Source organism: Corella eumyota, chromosome 5 (assembly GCF_963082875.1).
Source record: "Corella eumyota chromosome 5, kaCorEumy4.1, whole genome shotgun sequence".
Taxonomy (NCBI): domain Eukaryota; kingdom Metazoa; phylum Chordata; class Ascidiacea; order Phlebobranchia; family Corellidae; genus Corella; species Corella eumyota.
This window is the reverse complement of record NC_137494.1, coordinates 8,630,331-8,649,094: the sequence shown is the minus strand read 5'-3', so window position 1 is coordinate 8,649,094 and position 18,764 is coordinate 8,630,331. Positions and strand designations below refer to the sequence as shown.

Genomic DNA, 18,764 nt, shown 5'->3' with positions numbered 1-18,764 from the left:
AGTTAGCAGTAAGCCAAAATAACTTTGAAATGTAAATAAATACACTTTAAATAAATATGTATTGGTTAAACTTTTTTGTAAGAAAGTTGAAATTGTAAATATTTTACAATTCATTGTGAAAGAAATCTTTTGACAACAGCGGTCTACGCAAAACCTTAATTATATTTGTACACGAAAATTCCATGAAAAATAGCGCCACAAAATGTTACATCCATTATTGCATGTTTGGCATTAAATTTAATGTCCTTCGCCCTATAAATAGAACAACCCAGTGGTATGATTTGCGAGGTATTGATAGATTAATAGCCCTAGCTGAATCGGGTCGTTAAAAGCCTTATATCCCGTTGTGCTGGACGATAAGTAAATGGCAACGGATTAAATGTTATTCTATGTAACCATGAAGAAGGCACCGTTATTAAAACAATACTATGTGCCTGTGGACATTGGCGTCATTTAACTGTAGAGTGCAAACAGGGCGGAAATCAGCCTATCATCTTTTCACATCTTCGCTAGCTTGTAACACATAAAACATATGCGTCATGTAATTATTCTAAATCCATTAGTATGTGGGTGTTTAATGGAAATGAAAACACCTTAAAAACATTCTTTATTATTTAATTTTAAAGTTCCTGGCAAATAAACGTTTAAAAATACATAAGTTGCTGCGAAATAACCATAAATGACTCGGGCTTTTCTCATGTTAAAATCGGATAATAGATTGTGTAACTATTTACTTGTGGTTTATTTTTTATTCCGTTGTTGATTTGGGGTCTGTGCTTTAAGCCTGAACAAAAAGTCAATAGAATAAAAGGTCTCTTTACCACAAATACGCTCATAAATTTACGAAGTGTTAGAAACAAACAACAGGGCGAAATAATATGTGTTTGTGTGAATCATCTAGATTTAATTAATACCATAAAATTTTATAGTTCCCCATACTGACAAAACATTGGAAACGTTAAAAATTAACCCTCACCAATAATGTTGTATTGTAAACGTTTAATTAAAAAAAATTAAGGTTTTTTATTAGGCCTTATTTTTTTAATTGAAATTGGTGTCAAAAATACAACTATCGCTTATGCCAAATTTATTTAAAAATGTCCTTTAATTTGTCTGCTGACGCTTTGTCACCTGACGTTCTATGGAACTTTTAGCACATATTAGAAAACTGTATCAACATTAAGGTATCTATGGCGGTTGAATAAAACGATTTAGGCACGGTGTGATAAACATTTCAACTTGGTAAATATTACGCTCTTGGAACGCTTAAACACAGCGCTAGTAAACAAGTCGACAGCTCGCCTCGTTTGCTAAAGTCGTAAAGTGCGTCCACTCAATGACCGGCCGTGTAGCGTTCGTGGATAATTTACACCCTTTGCGTAGCGGGCAAATGCTTTTATCGTTAGCTTAATGGTCGTTGGGTGTAATGTGCAACGATTCGCATTAATCAGGCGAACACTAAACGATCAAACATGGAAAGCGTGCTGGCCTCGTAAAGGTCATTTCGTCCTACATATAGGCCAGTACTTGACAGTCTTTTCTTGCAAATTAAATTATTGCATAAACAACAATGCTTTAACACTACTAAACTGTAACATAAATATGAATGTTTTTATCTAATACTTAAAATAAAGCAATGGGCTAAGGTAAAGTGACAGGTGTTTCAATAAAAGTGGGCGGGGTGGATACAAAGCTATGAGCCATATAGGTAAATTTAAACGTGTAAAAAAATAACCATAAAGCGCATAGTTTCCGTAAAAACCATAAAAAGCAATGCCGTAATGTTTGGTTTAAAAACGCTCGCAATAAAGTTTTAAGGTTAATCAAACGATTTTGGACAACGCGACCCGAGATTTACGAGACCCAGATTAAAAAAATGTTCTCCGACAATAAAGGCATATCTGCTGACCAACATTAATGTACGCCTCTGATAAATCATAAAGTATTTTTACGAGGAGAAATTGGTAAAAACAGACACCTCTATATACCGCAACTTTACGAGAGTACAAACAGCCCTATCGGATTTTCAGTCATTTTTAAGCGCTTGCGAACTTTTTGGCGCCTTTTCAAACAAAAATTAAACATAAGAATTTTTGCATTTTTATAAACCGAAAAGTTAAAAAACATGGACGTTTAAATAAAATTACTGGACTTTAAAGCAAAAAGAATGAAATAAAATCAGTTGTAAAAATCAAAATAATACATATACCAAAAATTACTTATAGTTAAAAAATATTGTAAATTTACTGTTTATTGTTTGCTTTAAATGTAGCAAAGCGTTTGCACAAAATAGCTTCGGTGGATAACGATTTCCAATAGAATATACAGCCTTTAAAGGCGCCTCCCTAAGTAGCTAGGGTGTAATTATATAGCGCTATAACACGAAAAATCGACTGCTATTTCACTAAAATGCAATTGATTAAGAAGCCTCCGATTGATTAGAAGCGACGCTAAGCAATTTTTTGACCAGTTAAACGCTTGAAATTTGTAAGCAAAGTCATCCCAAAATATGAAAGTAAAATTGCAAGCGCCAGTAGCGTATATGCATACAACTTCAGTTGGTTGATCCGGTTCCCCCGAAGTGGATAAAATGTGCCTATTTACTTGACAAATTACATAGATTATAATACAACGCACTGTTTAAAATATGTATACAAATACCATTGCTTTGCACAATTACATAATTGCCGGTTGTCGTTTTAAATACAGCAGTGCGGCAGCCCCTAATAGTATAACAACATATTTGGAAGTTCCTACATGCAATAAGCAAGCACTTAGCCGCAACGCACACCGCCAATTGGCAAGGTATGGTGCTGTGGCATACGTGTACTTGCTTCGCGGCCTGCTATTAATGCACAATTAATTACTAGCTACAGAGTGCATATTCAAAGCGTAATTTTCAACGGCGATCACTTAGGACACGTATAAGCTGACGTATTCTGCACGCGCATAAAGGGGAAGTCAGCTTCCATAATTACGGATTAATAAAAGCCATCCAATTCGAATCGATAATAACAATCTTAAACGGGTGATTATACAAAACAATTAATTAGCAGTCAACTACGACAACATGCAATACAAATGATAATACATATATTTTCGATGTAGAAAATATAATCTTTTTTTTAAATTTCCATACAGGCTATTTTAATACTAATAATAAAACATAAATAAAAAATAGAGATAAATATTTTTTTTTACTTTAATAAATTGCACATCTTTTGGTTTCATTTGTCTTGTCAATAGATTGAAATTTTTGATTGGGAGAACTTTTTTTCCACGCGGTGGCGTAGGCGTGCCGACAACCATATTTTTCAAGTTCCAAACATTAAAATTTGCACGAAGAGAATAATTTAAATAGGTTTATTTTCTGTTTCAATATTAAGTGGCATTCTTAATAACAAATTTTTGTTCACAAAATATTTTTTAAATTCATTTTAAATGAGGATTTGAAAATTAAAAATAGAATTGTATTTCAATACCTTCAAACAGGATAATTAAAGTGATAAACTGGTTTAACCTCTAAAGTGTTACAGAGGTGTCTATATAATACGCCGGCTTTTCAGTCCGTGGTTCGCAACTTGCAAATTAGACCGGCGACGGGAAGGCTACACATCAAATGCCAATTGCCATTGATCACAGTAATACCTTTTCATCGCGCTACGAAAAGTGAAGAAATTATTGTAAAATATGCCAGTGTTTAGACGACTGTACAACTTTAACGTTTTTAAAAGAAATTACGCTATGACGTAATATGTTTATTTTTGAATTTTTTCACAGCGGAATTTGATGTTTTGTTATTTTAAACTAAACGATAAAAAACAGTAACATTTTTATGCGAACCTTATCGAATAAAAAAAAATGTATCCGAGCTATATAAAAGAGTTTAAATATTGACAAATTGATTTCTTTTTTTAACACCACATAAAACGTATTACCGATGTTCTATTTATTTATTGTGTGGTTTAAGCCCAATGCCATTAGCTTGTTTGTTGTTCGTTTAAAACAATAGCCCGCTGCGCTAACAGCGCTGCGCTGCTGCAGCTAACAATAACACAAACATTACGCAACTCTTTAGTTGGACATGCAACGGTCTACATTGTGTAAACAAGATCTTCAAAAGAACTACACATCGCTCGCTTCTCGCTGATGAGCTTCTCGCGCAAGAGAAAAAAAGAGAGAAGTGGAAATTGCTCCGCCGCGAAAAAGGCAGCAGGGGAAAAAAGAAAGTGATAATACTGCTCGGGAATACGCGCCTCAAAGATGGCGTCCGTCGTTTTCACATCGCTCGGGTTGCAATAGAGCCAAGAGAACAGTTTTGTATATTTGTTAATCAAAACAATAAAACCACACGAGAAAAAATATCATTTTTTTCACAGGAAAAAAATTAACGTGTATCAGTTGTAGGAGTGCATATAAAACAGTAAAATTTCAATAGAAGGTGACACACTGATCTAAAAAGGCTCCTAAAACGAAATGGGTCCCAATCGACAGACAGGTAGAAAGGTAAAAGGGTGATTAAAAACTACATTTTATAGCCAGTCATTAAGCCAACCACCGTCAGTTCTACTTTAAAAGTTTACAGTAAAGATCATCTAACAGAATAGGTTGGGAGTATAAAGTCAACAATCAAATATAGAGATATAAATTTTATTGTTAATCGTTACAGATTCATTTAATCAAAGGAATACAAATTATAAATAAGAACTTTACATTTTACAAAAAAATATTTTTGTTAACTTATTTTACGACGAGCTGATTATGATAAAAACTACGACGCTCTACTACTTCGATTAGAAATAACACTTCATGTGCCTGACAGAAGTGAACAGTCTGTGTCAATCACCAGAAAATTTAACAAGCAACGATCAAGCTTCATATTTTTATCAATCTACAAATACAGGAATGATACAGGACTCAATGAAACCAGGACCAATTTCCCCCTTGCAGGCAGTTATGTCAGCGTACGGACACGGGGCAGTCTTGCCGTCTCCTGCCGGGGTTGATCTACCCTTTTTCCCGCCTTCGTATTTTCCCACCGCGATGTCCAACTGTGCTTCTGCGCTTATGTTCTCGAAAGGCGGAGCGCCGTCGGGCTTGGGCCCGGGCTTTGACCGATCAATCTGCCGCAATCCGGGCGGGGATTTGCCGCAAAGGAAAATTTCTGAGTCCGATGACAGCGATCCGGATGACCCGAAAGTCGAATTGGAGAACATGGAATTGTGGGAACAATTTCATCGACGTGGTACCGAGATGGTGATAACAAAAACCGGAAGGTAAGATAATATTTTATACTTTTACAGCTATATAAAAATTGTTTTTAAATCTTGTTAACTCTGGCTTAAACTTTAATAAAAACTTATCGTAGCCTTAACGGAAACACGTTGATATATATATAATAAAAAATCCCGGTTTTTTTCGTCGAGTAGGTTCTCGAAATAGTAGGTAAATAAGTGTCGACACCTTTGTATCTTATTCTGCGTGCTTACAAAGGGAGATTTCATAATTTCTCGAGTGTCATAGAGCAGAGCAAACAAATATACTTTACTTAGAGGTGCTATGGCCGTGCCCAGTTAACTCTTGGGCCTACGAAATAGTCTTTGATTGTACGAATCACACCTGGCCTTTTTGTGACTTAGTACGACAAATTTTAAAATATCTTAACTTTGATTAAAATAATATCGACGAAAAAAAGTTAATATCCAATAGATGCGGATGAAATTGTATTAATTTATTTAATTGTTGATGCAAAATAGCCACCACCTGGTTTAATTAAAGTGTGTTGGTTCAATCTAGTTTATTAAATCCACACGAGAATATTGAACTTTAGTTTTGTTTTGAAGTTAGCGAAACTTGTTGATATTAAAATATTAAACGGAAAAAACCGAGCCTAGCAAAAATGCCACATCTGCTAGAAACAAATAAATCTATTTCTAATAATAAATCTCATACCAGAAATCGTTAATTGGCATTTTGAAAAACTATAAATATAAAATACGCACAAACAGGCCGCCATTTTGTAATTTACCTTTACCGGTTGACATTGGCGGGTCACGTGTTATATTTGACACAGTGGTCTGACGTTCGCGAAAAATAAAAACAATATTCGAAAACTTGTCGCCTTCGCTTTTAAGTCGAAAAACAGCTTTGATATCTAAAGGAATTACACTTGTTAGTGTTAAGACAGAATTCGTGTTTTGTTACGGTCCTTGTTCGTGAAAACTGTACCGTCTAACCGATGTGATAGATTTGGCCACGGGCGGAAAGAGGGTTAAGTTTTTCCTTTTAACCCTGTAGTAAATGCACGTCGAAACTTTCGCTTTCTTGATTGGGGGTCCGAAAAAATTAGACGCAAATTTTATCGGGGCAAAATCGAAATAACTTTGGGATTGAGTTTCGTTAAAACAGGCTCAGACAACACGGTCGTTAATGAAGTTCAAGTGGCGACTGGCTATTCGAACCGCGCGCAACTATTTACTTGGATTGCGACGAAGCCATTCAGCCCACTCAAACATTAATAATCAAACTTGTTAATTGCAAGGATGTGGTCCTAATTAAGCGACCAAACGTGACCGTATTCGTGACCTACGCGCCTGGACGTCGAAATTGTTTCTGGATATTTTGTTATTTCTTTGGTAAATCGCGTGTACGCGTGCCCACTTACCTGTGGTGATTAGGTGACGATTTGTGACGTTTTCTGCCCCCATTGTTGAAGGCAATTGAGGTAGTGGCGCCATTTTGATTACGTCATTTGTTCGCGTTTTCGAATCGATGGTCGATATTTTAATCGAATGTTTACGGTACTTGTGTATGCGAGATTTAATGTGAGAGATTTGTCTGCTAATTGGACATGATTCGCGAGTCTCGCTTATTATAACAGTCAATCTAAGTGTTTAAGAGCAAAATGATAAATGTGTTTTAAAATTTAGGATTTTTTTTTTAAGTTTAACTTTTTTAAAAAGTTTACGTTAAACAGTTTTTTTGATGCGAACTGAGTCAGTTTGGATTTTTTTTCTTTGCTCTGTTACTTTTATTTTCTCTTATTGACTTTATGGTTTTGTGTAAATTTGAGCAAACAAATCGATTAAAACGGAACCATAAGGTGTGACAAAATTACAAAAAAATATGACGACTTTTCCATTCACGCCGAAATTAATTCGATAACGCATAGTAAATGGATTGGTTATATTTACCGTCATCATCGGCTCGAAAGAAATTTGCACAAACGTGGTTAGATTGGTTTAGAGCGGTTAGCCAGTTGTTTGTTTAGAAAATCTAAGTCAATTCCTTGTCCACACAATAACATTATCAGGGAACTTCACTCAAGTGCTATACAATTTGCATTAATTAACCCAGCGAGACGACGCCACGGTCTTAATATAAAGGCAAGGAAAAAACCCTGCCATGTCAAGTCCGGGGCAAAGTCGCTATATGACCTAGGAACAAGGTCACTTTGCTTAAGTGCGTTTATACCCGGTCAAACAATCTTGTTAATTTGATTGTTTTTCACTCGAGCTCGCGAATAGCGAAATTACGCTAATCGAAATTTCAAAGTGCGAACGACCGGTTGTGTTTGATTTGACACTAACAGGAATTGTACAGTGACGCGAGGTTGGCGCCACGATGATCGGGTAGGCGGGGAACGGGTCTCGGTGTATAGAAAACCCAGTATTTAGATCAGTGCTTTTACTCGCATTATATTTCAATGCATTTTCAACGTGCGAAAAAGTGCGTTTTTGTTGTCGCAAGGTTGTAATATTTGGGGCAAGATTTCGAAAAGCGTATTTCCTGTACTACTTACAAACCCAGCCATGAAGGATATAACACGTTTGTTTTGTATTGCAAAGAGATCGAAGTAAAATGTGTCAAGGCCCGTGACCACAAATTCGTGTTCGCTAATACGCCGACAAACATTTCGCGAACCCCCACGAGCGATACAGGGTCAGGTTGGGGCGCATTGGAACCCCATTAGTCGAAGCGAGGCGACCCACTTATAACATCCGTCTAGTAGTATACATAAGTATAACCGCGTAAAATGTCGGCTGTTAGAACAAACCGTGAAAACAATAAAAGGTTATCACTAAAAAAAATGGTAACTGGATTAATTAGGCATGTACATGTGAGTCAGTGGTATGCTGAACGTACAAACCGCAAAACGTAGGCGCTGCTTGTATTATGTTTATAAAACCGTCAACCAACAGTTAGCATTCACAACACAATCATTCGAGCTAAGGCAAATGTATACATTATCAACTGTCATTGAGCTTCAATTCAATTTTTTCTCGGCGTTAATAAATGATGGATTGCTATGTTAATTTGATAACGCGCTTAGCCTGTCCTTCTGACCTAATTAAAGGTGGTTGAGTGCATGCTGTTCGTGACATTGTTAGTTTAACCTAATGCCGATGCATCAACGTTTAAAACGATACCCGATTTGTTACATAGGCAACACAATAAAGATATATTTTCTAGTTACACATTGTGGTTTGTAAATGTAAAATTTATTGTTATTTTTATGCACTTTTAAGGATGTTGCATCGTTTTTTAAGTACTGTTTACTAAAATGTAATTTTTTGGTAGGTTTTAGTTTTAAATTTGCCCTCTTTAACTTTGTGCCAGTGATTTTTTTCTGAGCTATCCGCGGACAAAATTGTTTATTTAAAAGGTTACGTCTCGCTTTAAATACCCGGCCGTAATTTTTCGCAATTTTACGAGTTCAAACGTATTTTTAATTTAGCATTTACACCTTCAACATCGTAATTCCACTAATTAATTTCTCTGTTTTTAATCTGGCCTTGGCCTGCCAGTGGCCTGTGCGCTGATTGTGATTGTGTTAATAACGTGATTTTGTTTGTTGTCATCAATGGCATTCCGTTAAAAACACGACTAGTTGCTAGGCTAGCGGGAGTGGTGTGGTGCTGAAAAGGTGAGGACAGTCTGCATAGCCAACAAACATTTAATATCGCTCTTTGATTCGAGCTTAGAGTGCGAAAAACAAAGCTGATTACGTTATGAATCAGATCGCTCGACACTTTTTAATTTTAGCTGAGGCCGCGCGCAATGTTTATTTATAAACCTTATCAACGGTGCTTTCTGGCCTAAGCCTGTCGATGCCGCAATTATCATCGATCATTAAGTGTGCAGTTTTGTTCTTGTGCGAATTTTTATCCCAATCCCAAGCAGTTTTTCAACGTTAACGACACATGTTTTGGTACACCGCAGGTCGCCTATCTATACGACATTAGAACCTAGTCCAAGGTTTATTTAGCTTTTCGACGCCTTTTAACCGACAGCCGACATCTCTTCATCTTTTTGACGCCATGTCGTTAATCGTTGTTAAGCACGATCCCCACAGTAGTTTTTCATTTAAGTACTGGCTAGATTAGGCCCAGTACGCCTTCACTTTGAACCAAGCTTTTTAAAGTGCGAATCAAAAGGCCTGTTTACATGATACGGGATTTGACACTTTCCAGTCGACCATACACGTAAGCCTTTAATCTGGTTTGGAAGGCCGCGTTCTATTTAAAAACAATTCGACAAACGTCGGGCTGCACGACACTTTTAAAATCAGCGGGCAATTTTCCGAGAATTGATGATCGATCAAAAGTTTAGTTTCCAATAAAAAAGTGACTCAGGATTAGAAAAATAACAAAATTTTTGCCTTCGCGACGAAAACACTACAGAAATATTTTGCCCTGGCGTCAATTTGTGTCGGTTTCGGTTTTGGGTATACGAAGTGATATTGAAATTTGATCAGTTCACATAGAACAGTGACGTGACGGTAGTGTCTAAGGTTATAAGTTGTAAATTTCGGTTCACATCCGACCCTTGTATGATGCAAAACACTTACAAGGTAACATTTTCACATCCTTCAGCGCTACATTTCCCATATAGCGTTGTTGTCCTCGTATCATATAATTATAAGGTCTGCGAGGCGGTGGCGATAAATAGGCAAGGCCAAAACTGTAGATGAATCTAAACTACCGCGATTCCGATGATCCCTTTGCATTCCTAGTATTGTTTAGAAGAACGCTTATCCCCTTAAATTGCCAGGTTTGGAGACAGCAATCTAGGACTTGACGAGAAAGCGCATGCGATCTCGATTAGGTACACAACAGTTGTTGTTGTTGGTGTGATACATCCGATCAGTGCGTCGCCTTTGTCTTGGGGTAGGATTCCCGGCGCCATTTTGTTGTTTAATCCATTCGCGAATACAATATTCACACACAGTAGATTAGGTCTGCCGCCGTACAACTAACGACGTGCGAAGTTGTAATAGACACAATTTGTATTTATGTATACATATTAATGGGCACATGGTATTACGACTCTTAAAATACTTTACCAAAATTTAAACACGAATTTTTAGATGAAAAATTTGTTTTTAAGTATTTGTTTTTTGAGTCTCATTAAAAAGGACATTTTGAGTAAGGCACACTAAACAGAATACAAATTGGAGTTTGTAGTTTATTAATCGACTATTAATGACTCTAATAACAAATATAACATGTGTGTAAATGGGCTAAGCCGCCGTTTATTAGGATTTGTCCGGACGCAGTATTGTGCTTGTTATACCCACAGGGACATCGTTGGTTATACAAATCTTACTCGTAACAATAACGAGCTGTCAGTGCATATCCCCGGCCCATGAGGAAATGTTTTAATAATGGCCGAATGGTTCGAAATCTGACAGCTCAAATATAAAGATATCGACGCGAAGCAAAATATCGCTTAGTCCCCGAGGAAGGCTAATTGTGACAACTTGCAAAATGACAATCACCGCGAATCAAACGATATCTCTTTTGCCGTTTATGACGGGTTTAATGAAACTTTAATTAGTAAACTGTCACCAATACACATTAGTGTGTATAGGAGTTCATTAAGAGTAAAGTGTGCATGTTCGATTTGAGTGACGGGCGCTTCGGAATCGGTTTTGCTGTTATTAAAAATTCAACGGGCCATTTAAAATGTTCGAAATTCTTGGGGCGCTGGTTTTTTGCTCTCGATCTAGGGATTACATGTTGCTATTTCCTTTGCGATCGAGCGCTCTAAATTAAGGGCAGTGGTCATTTAAAAACATCGCCTCGCTGTATTACATCACTTTCGAAAGACAAAAGCTCTAAATGATATACAACGGCAATAGGGATTAGCGTATTAACGAGCACTTCCATATTCAATCCACGTTTCTTTCTCTTTCACTGTTCGTGTGCCCTTTATAATAACCTGTGGATTGGCACCTTTTGAGAAGTTACTGAATAATGCAGAATGGTAATAATATGTTTTCGTCTAAGTAAATTAAGGGTTTATAGCATTTAGAAGCACGTAGATGCGGTCGCAGCCATTACACAATGGTTGTTAGTATATGAAATTACGACGGGAGATAACTTTATCTACCACCATCGCGCCGCCTCGCCTGGTCCTGATAAGATCGCAAATTCTGTCGCCACGCCGCGTTAAGTCAATCATGCTACCGAAGATTATTGTACAATCTATTTCACGCTATTTTGTAACCCGGAAAGTGGACAAAATGCATAATCCCTAAAACAATTTTAATCATTTTTTTGGGCCCGTTTGAACTGCGATGTTGTTTTATTGTTTCCAATAATCTGCAACGCAAGGTTTTTGTATATACAGTCTAAGCCTTTATGCCTAATTGCGAGGCATTAACGGCCTTGCCTAATTAACGGTTAAGTCGGCAATGACAATCAAAACATTTCGATTCCATCGTCGCTTTATTGACCTATCATCTATTAAACGCTATAATTACGGATGATAGTGTCGCGGAGGCACCGCGCTGGCTGTAATTATCTCGATCGCTATATAATAGCCCGTATACGCAGACACAGAGCGAATCAGTCGCCATTGGTTTAGTGTGTTATAATAGTTGCTTGTGTTCGTCCGTTTACAAACAAATTACTGACGTCGTTTTCTTAAGTGGAATCGTAAACTGTAAATTAAGAACATGCAGTCGTTGCAAAGCACACTAATTGTATTATTATAAATGCATGGCCCCCTTATTACAGACATAGCCCTTAAAATATCGAGTCAAATTCTCATGAAATTTCGTAAATTTTACTTCACATAAAAATCCAATCAAATTTAAAAAATATTTTTGGTGAAATGCAATAACCAGGTGTCACAAGAAAATGTAGGCCAGATGTTATGAATGATAGAATACACACAAGTTCGTTATTAGAACTTTAATGAATTCATTAAACGAACAAAACATTTTCCCCTTTCTGGAATACACACCGGTGCTAATTCAATTACCATTTAAACAAGCAAGAGGCGATGTGTTCAAGGTTCTTGTATGGTTTATAATACGCGTAAGGACTAAGCCGTCCGCCTGCTGCGAGGCCTAATAAATCAGTTGGATAAACAAGTCGTTCTGTAATAACTTTTCTTTTGTCTTGCCGACTTTGTAATTAACTTCGCCGTCGGAGTGATGTAATAGGGCGTATACAGCATGGAAAACTTTGGTCAAATAGGCCCCGATTAACCTACTATTGTTATCGCTTACAAATCGCTATTGAAACAAAGGTGGGTTTACTTTAAGCCTATTGCAAACTTTTGCTCGTAATTAAACATCGTAATAAATAAAGACGGCGGGACGGCAGGCTATTTTTATATCGGGGAGAAATGGTATATTGGGGAGAAACAAATATTAATTCGGACCAAATTGAAATACTCTGACAATACAATGTAGCATGGTTATTAAATACCTTGGGAATTAAAACGACACTTTCCAATTTTCAAAAGAAAATTTATTCACCTAAAACGAAATATAAACCTTATCCCTTGACTAATTTTTGGCGCTTTAAATATATTTGATTACTCTAGGCGCGTCCACGCCATTAGCCGATTTGACAGCACGAAAATGCGTGAATTATGACGAAACAGAGCTAGGCGAAATGCTATTACGACGCGTGGGACTTAGTTGTTTTAATGTCACATTGCGAATTTTGATTTGGCGTCATCAGCCTTAAAGCAGATAATCGGCATGTCAGTTTATTTCTTTTTGCTACCACATCTTACATTAAGCATTGGAAGAACGCTCCCCACTGAATTTTAGCAGATACGCCGATTAGTAATCTCAAATGATTTGCAATGTTCGATTGTTTTGACCGGTTCGCATTGGAAAAGCATAAATCCTAAGCCTGGACTAATGCCTTTTATATAACAAATGAACAACGGCAAAATCAATAGGGATATAGTAACACTATGTAAATACAAAGTACACCATTTGTAGTTACTACTGCTAGGTTAGCTCATTTAGTCTGTTTACCTGGCAGCTTAAACGTTGTTCAAGATTTGTTAAAGCTAACCGGTTCTCTTTTTTTTTCTAGGCGCATGTTCCCTTCGTTTAAAGTCAAAGTCAGTGGCCTTAGCAAAAACTCAAAATACATAATGCTGATGGATATAGTAGCTGCAGATGACTGCAGGTATAAGTTCCACAACTCCCGCTGGATGGTGGCCGGAAAGGCGGACCCGGAATTGCCGAAACGAATGTACATCCACCCTGACTCGCCAGCAACCGGTGAACAGTGGATGAACAGGCCGGGCGTTTCATTTCATAAGTTAAAACTCACAAACAACATTGCTGATCCACATGGCCATGTAAGTCAAAAAATCACCATTTTGTCAATGTGTTTTAAAAAAAAGCTTTTATCAACAGTATGATCACAATTTGAAAAATTTTAAACTACTATATTTTTCAATTATTTTTTTTGTTTATTAGACCATTTTAAATTCCATGCACAAATACCAGCCTAGATTTCATGTTGTAAGATGTGGAGACCTTGCTAAGTTGCCTTACTGTGCGTTTCGCACTTATGTATTCAAGGAAATGCAGTTTATTGCAGTCACAGCATACCAAAACGAAAAGGTAATTACTACTTGCTAATTAATTTAAAGGCACTTGCACTTAAATGTCAGCGAGACACGTTTAAAGTATTTTTTGTACTCAAAGTCATCAAAACAAATATGCAGCGGTTTTATGCTGGTTAAAAAATTCGTATAAGGCTATCTTTTTAATCACACACCATTTAGAAACCGACATTATATGGCATTGTCGTCGCCTTGCTTAAGAGGTATATAGACGTTGTGTAAGCTAGCGTAGATTGCGACAATCTATAGTGGACTGCTCTTAGCACGGCGCCTAGCCTGATCGAGTTGTGATATCCACTTTGTAGCAATGATGTGTCCATTAGGCAACGCAAAGCTTTGCTATATACTACATTAGCTAGAACACACCTCATTAGCGAATGCATGTTTTATGATTTCTATTTTTACGCCGGTTTAGGTTACTGGTTTAGTCCAACGACGAGGCAATTTAAGGCCGTGAACTTGTTTTAGCGTAATTTTTTGTTTACCACGTGACTTGGCCAGTGACGTCACAGAGTTTTAGGCACTTCAGTTTTCCGGTTGCTAACCGTTGTATCATAATCGCTAACACGTTTAAAACACGACAGATTGGTGCCAGAGATTTAAGTGTCTTAATTAAGACAACATCGTTTTGGCTAATTAGTAAACACGCCTTCGCAAAAATGTTTAAGCGATACAAATAAGAAGACGTATTTGATTTCATAAAACGTGGGATGTTTTATCCAGCAATGTATTTTTTGGCAAAATTAGATTGGTTTAAATGTTGTGTGGTTTATAAATAACACTAAAGTGCCACACTGTTATCGCCGTGTGAAGTTAAGCGATCGCATGCACTGTCGAAATTTCACGCCTCCTCCTAATCTGACTGCATTACAGCAATCCAAACAGATCGCCTTAAAACGAGCCGATAGCGAAAACAAGGGATCGCACGAGAAACGCGACAGTTAAGAAAACCCTAGCAGGCTCGTTTTACCAAATGCATATCATCGCGGATTAACGGCGTCGCTCGGCCGGCGTGGTTCGCCATTTTGGCTGCGACGCGCTGTAGCCTGTTGGCGATTAGCCCCAGTTAATCAATCCCTGACCCTTCCGTAATCGATTGGAAATGCACACAGGTATACAATGCAAAGGAAAGCGCGATTTTCGCTTGGCCGCCCAGGCATTTTGATGGGAATGCAACTCGTCAGCGAGGCGCCTTTGCGCGTACGGCCAGTGATTAAAGACCCCCTAATCCCTGATTAAAAATCTGCAACATTGACAGAAGGGGATTTTATCACTAAGTTGTTTTCAGAATGGCAAATTCGCCGCCTTCTAGAGATTAGGTCGTTTATTTAAACCCGCAGTTTAAACAGATTCTTTGTTTTCACAAAAACAAACAATTAAAATTATTTAACAGTTATATGCCAGAAAATAACATCTTTCGAATCAAACAAACAACAAATTGTTATTATATAGACAAAAAAACTTATGCAATTATTTTTTTTTATCAGATAACACAACTTAAAATTGACCACAACCCATTTGCAAAGGGTTTTCGAGATTCGGGTAGCGGAAAACGAGAAAAAAGGTAAAATCAAAATTTTTATATAAATTTTTTATAAAATCGCACAAACCCTATTTTATTTTAAATTATCTTTTTTTAACAGACAACATTTCCAAATCCAACAACAACTTTTAAGCAGTTCTCGACCGACGAGCGAGCACACAAATGGAAGAAAAGATTATGAAACTGTAAATAGAGACCAGAACACGAGTTCAAATTCGGATAAATCAGGTAAATAGAACATAAAAAATAGTTTTAGAATATAAAAACAGTTTTACAATTTATTTTGATATTTTATCTTATTTAAATTCTTGGTGTTAATTTTAATATTTAATATATATTTTATTTGATGTTTTCAACCAAGTTTTTTTTGATGTGGTTGAACTATATCAATCGCCACCTTAACACGAGACTTCAAATTAATGACGTCATGTTTATTACAGATTACAACACATCAGCTGACGATGACGTAAGAGTTTCATTTATTGCTGCCTCGACATTTCCAGGAAAGCGAAAATCGGAATCCGATCATGAAATACCCAGCAAAAGGGGGGGAAAGCACCCACGCACCTCTACGATTGATGCTAACTCGTCACGTGACTTTAGCGACGACGATCGGGCAACGACCCACAGTATGACGTCATCGCCCGATCTGACGTCATCGTCGCGTCACCGAAAGTCCACCTCGCCGAAGGTAAAGTCGCATCACCGCAGTAAAGAAAGTGCGGCAAAGCTGACGTCACCCATTCCTATCCATCCCACGGGCGCGATGCCAATGCGCATAGGCGAAATGCCGAACCCCTTTATGACAAACTTTTCAGCGGGTAACTACCCGTTTCTTCACCCTGGTCATATGAGCGCACTGTCTGCGGCAATGGGTGGCAACAACAACACTTACTCGCAACTTGCCAACGCGTTTAATCCCGCTTTGTTACAGGCTGTTGCAAACGCAAGGGGTATGTCGTCAATGTCCCATGCCCACCCTACTTCACCCACCAACAATCCCTTTCTCTCAGCAGCCACCGGACAATCACCCCTTTCTTCACTATTCACCAACAGTACCGCTTTATCGGCGTTTAGTCCATACGCGAGTCTCTTTCCTTACAGTGCAGCGGTTGCTGCTTCGGCGGCCGGATTCCCTCCCGGATCCGCACCGGGATTTCCCGGACGCCCACCATCACCAAAATCAATAGCACACCAATTTTACCGTCATTCGGCGGCAGTGAACGCACTAGGAAGACCGTCAGATGTGACATCGCCCCCAGAAATAATGCTCAATGGGTCCCTTTTTCCGCCCTCCTCGCCAAGCAATGGACTTAATGGCAATAAGTTGAGATTTTCCCCATATGCAATGCCTCCCTTTAATTTCAAGTCGTTTAAGTCGCCAAGCGAGTCTTCTGCAAATTCTCACCACCCCCTTTTAAGACATCCCGGACACAGTTATTCCTCCTCCGGCGGGGAAGAAGTGATCAAAAGAAAAATATCGGGAAGCTTGTCCTCCGAGTCTGCTCCAAACTCACCTCCTTCTTCCAATCACAACAAATCCGCATCACTGTCTCCTCATAATCACCAAAGCGATAAAAACGTAAGTCCAGCTCCCCCAGTAGCGGGTAGCGCGATCCAGCACCTTCGAAATATGGAAAGCGTCATAGCACGGTCACGTGAATCTACCGAAGCAGCAAACGAGTAGAAACAAGTGATATCAGCCAAAATGGACGTAAGGTCACTTCGATTTGGACCACGTAATAGGGGGAGCAAATAACCTCAGTATTAACATGTTTATTGCAAACATAAAAATTGTTGTAAAACAAAAACTGGGTAATTCCAATGACTTCGATTTTATTTACCATTTTACATACTGTCCTATTGTGTAGTTTGTCTTATATATAAAGGGTCGTCGGTCTCTCTTGCTTGCCTGTGCGTCATACCTCAACGAACTTTCATTCTTTTACTTCGTACTTTTTCCTATGTTGACAAACATTTCAAATGTACTTGCTTCCTTAACCAAGGTTTAGGCCCTTTCGAGTACGGGTGTTTAGGGAAAATCCTTCTTAACTGCAGTTTCATGTTTAAAATGGCGTTTTAAAAATTTAATGTTCCTTTTTGAGCGACGTTTTTGGTGCTATCCATTTGTTAACATATTTTTTTGTATTTTACACATATTATTATAAAAATTGTTTAGATTTATTGTTTTTAAGTATTTTTTTATGTATTATTATTATTCTTGTTTACGACGTGGTCAATATATATATATCCGCGCTGTGGAACTATTTGTGCTGTGATATAAATCGTTTTTCAACACATTTTTTTTTCTTTTTTAGCGCACAATTAAAAAAAAAACAATTTTCCAAACTGTAAAAAATCTTTAAATAAATTTTATAACGTTATTGTTTAAAATTTTAATAACTTTTTATATATATATTTGCAAATAATATTTAAACCTTTAACATTAAATGCAAAAATATCAACAGAATTCTTAATTGAACCATTTTGAACATATTTTCTGCTGCTTATTTTCTTCCTTAGCAAACGGTTAAATTATTGTTTGTCTTTCTATTTCTTTTTATGAATCGTTTCTTGTGCAATTATTGGAAAAATTTTAATTAATTTCTATTTAATTATTGTCCACCTTGAATTTGTTATCAAGGCGACTAATTGTTTGCAATTTACAATAAACAAATATTTTATCTTTCAAAAAAAAAACTGTTTGTTTATATTTATAAAATCAGTATAGTTTAAAAACGAAAAAGAGTGATGTTTAAAAAAAAAAAAAAAAATTATGTTATCTGTTTTCAAAACAAAATAATTAAATAGTAATAGCTACTGTAGCAAAACTCTAAGGTTCTAGCTCGTACGAAAAATATATCTTGAACGATTTAATCACAATTACAGCCAATTTTACATTACCGGGCCCCCAACATAGACTGGCAGTAATCTGACATATAACCGCAACCAGTGGTCTAGTAATACGTAGATCAACGACTTCAAAACAAAACGAAATGCGTTAATTTAATCCCAGCTTGCCTAGCGTTAGCCTCCCTAAGGTGCTGATAAAGAATACAGGCGCCTCGTAGGCTGGCAGGCCAGTTCGCTTAGGCCGGTACTTCACAACGAGTAGCTGTGAGCCACGTGCCAGTCTAGAAATTGCTCTATTAAATTAGACTGAAGTGGCTTAATGTGCGATAACAATAAAACACGAAACAAAGCGGCTGTGTGGGAACCTCAAATACGAAATAGTGAGGTAACCGTAGCTTCGACGCCTAAGTCTTTCCGCTAACAACGGGTTACTTCTTTAAACCAAAATTTGGATCCTAACGACTTGTGAATCATTCCGCTA

General features: G+C 37.4%; 1 protein-coding gene across 1 annotated transcript; it reads left to right on the top strand.

Moving 5' to 3' along the window:
* The first annotated feature begins 4,703 nt into the window (after positions 1-4,703).
* On the top strand, positions 4,704-18,003 carry LOC145753941 (uncharacterized). Its single transcript, XM_082570488.1, has 6 exons — positions 4,704-5,276; positions 13,347-13,617; positions 13,739-13,885; positions 15,375-15,451; positions 15,531-15,658; positions 15,871-18,003. The coding sequence occupies exons 1-6, from the start codon at positions 4,810-4,812 to the stop codon at positions 17,115-17,117; spliced, it is 2,337 nt and encodes a 778-aa protein (XP_082426614.1). The 5' UTR covers positions 4,704-4,809; the 3' UTR covers positions 17,118-18,003.
* The last annotated feature ends 761 nt before the right edge of the window (positions 18,004-18,764 follow it).